General features: G+C 43.4%; 1 protein-coding gene across 1 annotated transcript in view; it reads right to left on the reverse strand.

The window, feature by feature from the left end:
- Positions 1 to 6386: 6386 nt before the first annotated feature.
- Positions 6387 to 7957, reverse strand: part of GSC (goosecoid homeobox) — a 3603-nt gene continuing 2032 nt past the window's right edge. Inside the window, 3 exon segments of the mRNA XM_041398507.1 lie at positions 6387 to 6710; positions 7099 to 7358; positions 7570 to 7957. The exon segment at positions 7570 to 7957 is cut by the window's right edge and continues 10 nt beyond it. Of these exon segments, the coding sequence (XP_041254441.1) occupies positions 6558 to 6710; positions 7099 to 7358; positions 7570 to 7957 (801 nt within the window). The 3' untranslated portion in view covers positions 6387 to 6557.

Genomic DNA, 7957 nt, shown 5'->3' on the forward strand with positions numbered 1-7957 from the left:
GCTAACAGAGTCTCAAGCGAGCAAGTTTCACTGTGAAGAGCTGTCTCTATGCCACTAGGGCCAACTGAAAGTAAAACACAGTATGTTCTAAAATTGTGCATGATAAACACAGCATAAAACTGATCAAAAAAGTAATATTAAACAAATAAGACCTAGTAACTGATGTAAATAAAGCCTGAGACTTTCTGTATAATGCCAGGAAGCTCCAAATAAAGGGTGTTGAGTTCATGCCCTTCTAAATCATTACAGTTTCCACAGAAAATATCAGCCTCCTTGAGGTTCTTAGATTAGGGAGATTTATAGTGATAACAATAGCAGTAGTTTATTTGAGGCAGTTAATCAAAATTCTAGCACTTATAAGCCCTCTGTGAACACTACAGATTTAAGAAATTGAACACTAAATATTCAAAAGTAAGCTTGCAATCTACACAAGTACAGTAAATTTCAGTTATGTGTTTCATTATACTGGTGCCTTATTGCTTTTAAGGGGTTTACAACTTGGCTGTAATTATCCACTGTGGGGTAAAATTTGGCATAAAAATAACTCTTTTCCATTTCTATTTCCAAAGAAAGTTACTTGCTCTCTGCTGGCACTACATTCCTTGCACATGCAACACTCAGCAAGAGCTTTTGGGTGTGCAAACAAAGTAGGTTAGGTCTCTGATTTTGTGGCTTTTAAAAATATGTCTTTCATACACTCAAACCATATTGTACTTTTATTCACTCATCTTCTATTAATTTAGCCTTCAATTTGGGTTCATAGACATAGCAAAAATACATGTAATTTGTTTATGAACGAAGTGAAATTATAAATATATAATTATATCAACCACGAAGGCCTTATTTTCACCAGAAAAGTCAAATTTCCAGCAGGCTAACAGGAAAACATGGTGACGGCATTAAAATCCACCAGTGAAAAAATGTCATCACTTCTGCTTCCCCACACTGTGCCAAAGACTTCTTGTGTGTCCCCCAGAGAAAGAGGTACCTCAGCACTTCCAACAGCAAAAGGGAGCAGCAGTAGTTCCCCACTCTGAAAATTCATAGCTAAGCTCTCTGACAGTTTGCCAAAGCCCCTAAATAAGGAAAGAAATACAGTTATGGTCAGGTTCTACACTTGTAACACCTTTGAGTCAAGAGGGATGCGAGCCTCAGATGCTCTCATCCTTGTGCTCAGCAGCTCATTCCAGCACTGTGACTTGCAGCTCAGTCTGTGGCGCTTCCCTACAAACCAAATCACTGAACTGACACCATCAGAACCTGGATCTCCATTCCTTGGGCTTTTTTTTTTTTTTTTCCAGGAATAGTACATACTAAGTCTGCCATGCCCACAGATGCACCCACCCTGGACAGCAAGGGGAGAAGAAGCTCTGCAGGCAGCCTGTTGAAGATGTTTGAATCCTGAGTCAGGGGGTACCGTTCACCAAAACTGTCTCTTTTTCCATGGTATAGTGAAGGTGAAAAACCAAACACGTGCTTTTAAGAAAGCAATCTGCAGTCACTGGGTAGCCAGCACTGCCTCAGAAAGGCAATGATATAATAATAATAATAATAAAAATAATAATAATGTTGTGCTTATATAAACAAGTAAATTAAACTCCCTGAGATTTCAGTGCTTAGCATTTTGGGAGAAGACTCTTTTCCTGGATATAATGCAAAGGAATTATTATAATTTTTGGGCTTGCACATGTGTTCGATGTCTTTGGAGGTATAAACTCTAAATCTCCAAGATAAGCCTGCAAGGAGCAGAAAAGAAATGCAAACACCAATATTTAGACATAATTTAGAAGACAAAGGAAAAGTAACTTTCAACATTCAAGTCTGGGTAATTCTATGCTTTAATAACTTTCCTGACCTTTCTCTTGCTCCATAATTGTTCTATTCAGTTGTGCCTTAAATTTTGCCTTATGTCTTTGAGGGATATAAGTCATATATATGTGTTATAAGGCATATATATGTGTTTATATACATACACATGTATCTGTCTGTAGACGTCTACTCTCTATTCTGAATACAAAAGTATTCAGATAAGTATGATACAATAAGTAGGATTCCTTTTTTTTTTCTTAATTTTAAATTTTAAATTTTGAATCCTCCAGATACAAGTTCCTGTATTTAAAGTTGTCAGATACTTTACAGAGATATGCCACTTTAAAGTTGCATTAATTTCTTACAATCCAACCCCTTGTAGCTAAAATTTTTACCTTGGTGTAATAGACTCCAACCAAGTCAGAGCAAGTAGCAACTCCAGAAAAACAGGGTAATTTGTCTAAACTTTTCTGTCTAGGTTGAGTCCAGGTTCACCAGGTCTCTGAAGTAGGAAAGCATAAAGTATAAATGGAATAAAACCCTAGGGGGTCAAAATACAAAACAAAAACTCTTTAGGATTTTGTTCCTTTATGCTCCACAGTGTTTAATCCCAGAGAACTAATAAATGCGTATGGAGCACAAAAAATATGAACTCACCTTAATGTTGCATTTTTTTATAACTTCCACTAATCCAAATGTTTGTTTCAAAAGTCATGAGTAAGAAAGAGTTTATATTCCCAGGATCCCATTATAGTAAAGCTCAAAAACAGTTCACTTAAGTATTAGTAAAACTGAAAGGTAAAAAAAGTCCAGATTCTCAGCTGATAATAAATCACTTCATGTCAAGCAAAAAAAAATTCTGACCTCTGCTTTCCAGCATTACTCATTAAAACAAGAACTACAGAAATAAATATGGTTAATAGAGTATTAATAGAAATATAAATTTCTGCTATCTAAAGGCAGATGGCACAATGAAGAGAGCACATCAGATTACTAAGTCTGCCTCTATACAGAAGAAACCTTCTGCACTGGACCCTTACTACACATTGCTCTCCCTACCATTCCCTTGCAATAGAATTTTGTAACTTAAGCCAGCTTGGTGTCAGAGAGATTTATTTGGTGTATGCTCCTTTTGTATAATTATTTAGTTATTACTCCTATAATGCACAGCATTATTTGGAATAAGTCTGCACTACAGTGGTGAACTTCCAAAGTAGCTTACTTTTCTTCTTATAATCCCCTGCTCAACCTAACTCCCTTGTGATATCTGAGAGGAATATTATTCATTATACTGACAGAAATGAAAGAAAAAGAAAGAAAGAAAAGAAAGGAAAGAAAGGAAAGAAAGAAAGAAAGAAAGAAAGAAAGAAAGAAAGAAAGAAAGAAAGAAAGAAAGAAAGAAAGAAAGTCCAACATTTCATAGAGAATCAGTAAGACAGCAAGAAGCTGAACTCAAGTTGTAAAACCCAGACAGTGCCTCAGTACCATGAACAATACAAAACATTTCAGTCCCATCCAATCTTCTGAGAATGTTTGCCCAAGATACAAGACCATAAGCTGCAGTGGAGGAGATATAGAAAAAAAAGGACCAAATATTTTTTTTTTTTTTTAATTCTCTTTTGGTCTCCTTTTTAGGCAAGTGTTAACAAACAGAACCACAAACAACTCTTTCAAAGCCCCTTTGTTAGAACTGAACCTGCTGGAACATTGCACATATTCAAGTCCATTGCTTTGATTTATTCCTACTGCATGAACAGAAAGAAAATAATGAAAGCGGCTACGTGGCATTTGCATTTTGGCATGTAGGAATCCTCCTAAAATAAAAATCCAGACAGACATCTAGAAATAGAATATGCCAACAAAACAGCACAAGTGAATGAGAGATCTTCTTATTACAATCCCCTCTCATATTTTCAATAATTTATTTTACAACTTTCTTGATCTTTTTCATGCAAACATTTCACTACTTTTTCACTATCAGACTTCCAGAGTGCACAGAATCTCATTTTGTAGGCTAAAAAGATAGAATGAAATCTTTAGGTTTTCAACAAACACCACTGAGAAAAGGAATGAGACAGCTACTCCTATTAATGGCACAAATGCCATTTTTAGTAAGTAAGGTTAAGCTTTTAGGTCAAGATTAAAATTGCTTTTTAATTAGATTTTAAATTCATATTATTAACTTCAGTAGATCTACACCTACATGTAGTAATAACAATAGATTCCTGTGACTGCAAGATCAAGCTTATCGTAATAAAGAGTTTAGAGAAAACTCAAAAATTAACACAGACAAAGATACAATGTTATTTTAAAGAAATCAGAGATGATTCATCACAATTCCATGGATAGAAACTGTGTTTTGGAATACAAAGTTTTGATTCTTACATCACATCCCATGCTTCCACAGAACAAACAGTTCTTAATCAATTAACTGGCATGTTTGGGGACCTGGAGCTTCTGTGGGTCACAACTGGAACCATTGCTCCCATTGGAAAAGTAAAGTACATTTCTTTAAAGATATGTACTGCAATTTTAAGTAACTCCTATTGGTAATCAAAAATATTTTTAAATCCCACTTCTTACAAACCCAGATCTAGTTTAACTCCTACATTCAACTATGCAAGCTAAAATCTTTAATAGTGACTTCCAAAATTATCACCCCACACAAAAAAAATGCAAAACAAAACCAAACCTTACCAAGTTCCTATTGTGGCAGTAGGGATATTTACACATGAAGTAACACAAATATATAAACATTTGTAAAGTCTTGGGCAATATTATCCTTAGACCTGGCTTTTATTTGCAAATTAAGTATGCATTTTAAAACCTAACAATGACTAAATACAGAGGTGATGATGTTAAAAATCCACTCAGTGAGCCTTCCTGCCTATAACATAACAAAACACTTCAAATCTAATTTTCAGCAATTTAAGAACTAATTTTTAGTGCTGTTGTGTGGTAACTCGATATAATTTACAGAGGTCAAATATGCATCCATAGCAATAGAGTAGAATCTCCAAAATGCAATTGCTCCATAAAACCAAACCATCACATGTATCCAAGAAGAATCCATTTGCTTTTACTCTTCCTCCTCTGCTGCACCGAGAAGCAAGAGGCTGAATCTCTTCGAGTAGAAGTAGCTGTGAAACTCTTAGCCCCCTAAAGGACTGGCTCACACAAAACCACACTGAATTGCTTCCTCAGCAGCTGTTCCTACATCTTGATGTGGTGAGAGGTCACCCAGAAAGAGATATCGCATCTATGTGGAAACACTGACATTAAAAAGCTACCTGAGGTACTAAGACCGGCTCTATCACACCAACACCTGCAGTATGCACCGTGTTACAACACCCATAAAAACCTGGATATATCACGAAAAATAGGAAAAAGGCAAGCAACACAGCAGCTGATGCTTTCTCATGTCACTGGAAGTAATGGTGAGCATATTTGAAAAAAACAATTTGTCTAAACTACGTGAGATTAATAGATACAGATTAGTTTAGGCATTGGCCATAATCAAGAAAAATCATCTCACTGCCACTTAACTTTTAATGAAAGGCACAGCATGAAGTTTTCAAGCCAGAGGTTGTCTGAAATGGCTTTACACTTTCAGGTTATTTGTTTTAATTTTATGAACAGTCTTCTTTCTGTGTTTAGAAAGGTCTTCTAAACACAACACCATGGGGAAGCTGCCATGATTCCTCTCTTATAAACTCTGAGAAATTATATGCTCTGAGCAGGAGAGTCACAGGGAAAAAAGCAAAAGGAAAACGAAGGTGAATTTTAAAGGGGGAATAGATGTCTCTACTACGAGGCCCTCGCAGAGGGAAGAGTAAAATGAGACCAGGCTGTCGCTGCTTTCGTAATTGCAAAGGTGCTGCCTCAAAGGGGAGAAAACTTCCAACTTTCTCTGAAACACCTGAAAAAAGCAGCACACAAGGGCTCGTACTCTCCTTACGTGCAATCCATCTGCTAATGTCTAAAATTTATTAACCACAACTTTACACACCGCTGAAGAGAGATGCCTTTTTCTAAACGAGGGTCAAAGACAGACGCTTTGGAAACTCAGCAAGGCTCAACCGCAGGGAGATGGGGAAAGCGCAGGGAGACGGGACGGAGTCAACAAGCGTGGGGCGGGTTAGTTTCGCCTGTCGCTTTCCCGAGGGCACGGTCCCCGGCGGGCCGGGGAGGCTCGGCGCTCCCGGGCGGGAGGAGCGCTCTGGCGGCGAGCGGGGCCGGGCTGCCCGGGCTGTCCCCCGGGAGGGGCAGCGGGGCTCGCTCCCGGCCTCCTCGGGCTCCTGCCGGGCTGACTCCATACCGGGCTGCCAGGCTGGGCCTCTGCTGCTTCCCTCCGGGTGCGAGACCCACCATGGCCCGCCGGCCGACGGCGAGCGGGGCCCGCCCGCCAGCGCTGCCCTCGGCCGCTTTCACGCTGCGATACCGCACCGCTGAACACGGAACTGCGCCGGCAGCGCCGGCCCTGCGCCCGGTAAACTGCGCACCATCGCCCCCTGCTCCCTTGTCCCTCTTCTCTCCCTCTCCCTGCGGCGCAGAGTGAACAAACGCGCCGCCGTCTACCTGTGCAACACCTCCGCAACACATTTTATTTACACGGAATTAGCTCGGGGCATTGTACATTATATACAGATATTTTCCCCCTCCAACAAGGCAGATCTTGTGCAAGATTAGTAGCATCCTCTGGAGCGTATCCGACAGTCCACGGGAAATGTCCCCCCCACTTAGAAGTATCAGCTGTCAGAGTCCAAGTCACTTTTCCCGTCCTCTTGTCTCTTCTCCGGTGACGTTTTAGACGCTTTATTCCACTTTTGTGCGTTTTCTGATTCCTCCGAAGACGATCGCTTTTGCCTCCTCCACTTCGCCCGGCGGTTTTTGAACCAAACCTGTTACGTTAAGAAATTAAATTATTAGAGGGGAAAAAATGAAAATAAAACTATGCAAACCCGCAGCTGACCTCAGCCCCGCAGGAGCCCTGCCGGGCTCGGACGGAGGGAGGGAGGAGGGGAAAGCAGCCTCTCGGGTGGGATCGGCCGGGCGCCTTCGGGAGGCACAGCCGCCTGCCTACAATCCCTCACAGCCTGTGACAGGCTCGGCCGGCCACCCCAAGGAAGGGCACTTGGAAATAATAAAAACTTTCCCTCTGCCCCCGCAGAGCGGTCGCTCTCCCTCCGCTGGCAGAGTCGGGCTGAAGCCGCACCGCGATACATCCGGTTCGGGCGCGTTTGGGTGCCAACGGGAGAGGGCTGAAGAAGGGAAAAGAAAGCAAAGTACCTCCACTTTTTCCTCTCTTAAGTGCACCCTTCTGGCCAACTGTTCCCTTGTGCCCACGTCTGGGTATTTCGTTTCCTGGAAGAGGTTTTCCAGCGCTTCCAGCTGCTCGTCAGTGAAGATAGTCCTGTGCCGTCTTTTCCGCCTGCAGTGCAGCTGGTTCAGTAACTGCAGCTCCGTCCGGGACAAAGTGCCCACGTTCATGTAGGGCAACATCTGATGGGGAACAGGGGACATCAGGACTGACCCAGTGCCCTCGTAACCTACGGACAGACAGACGAGTCGACGATAGGCTTTGCATGAGATGGCCGCTTCCCCCCCACTCCTGTCCCGTCCAGTCCCGTCCCGAAAATGCCCCCTCCCTCCGCCCAGCCGCTCTCCTGCGGGCCGCCAGCTCCTCGCCACCCGCTCCGGCCCCGCGGCTGCGGGAACAAAGGGAGCCCGTCCGCCCCGTCCCACGCGGGGCCGCCTTACCTGCGGGGGGAACGCAGGAGCACTGCTGGGCGCCCAGGGGCGGCACGGCCCCGCAGCACGAAGGGCCCACGGGGGACGCCGGCACATGCAGCTGCCCGTAGTAGTAGTTGTTGTAGCCGAGCCGAGATCCAGTGACGGCCGGCGGCAGCGCGGAGGCGGGAGCCACCGCCCGGGAGTAAAATCCGCCGTAGTCGGAGGCGCTGCCGTAGAGCGAGTCCCCGTGGAGGCTGGGGAAGACGACGGGCGCGGCGCTCGGGGGCAGCAGCACCGAGTCCTTGCAGCGAGGTCTGGCCGCCAGGATATTGTCGATGCTGAACATGCTCACAGGCATGCCCCAAACCGTGCGGGGCAGGGCGGCGGGGACCGGCCGGGGGAGGGAGGGAGGAGG

Source organism: Onychostruthus taczanowskii, unplaced genomic scaffold (assembly GCF_017590055.1).
Source record: "Onychostruthus taczanowskii isolate IOZ18803 unplaced genomic scaffold, ASM1759005v1 scaffold1, whole genome shotgun sequence".
In the NCBI taxonomy this organism is placed as follows: Eukaryota; Metazoa; Chordata; class Aves; order Passeriformes; family Passeridae; genus Onychostruthus; species Onychostruthus taczanowskii.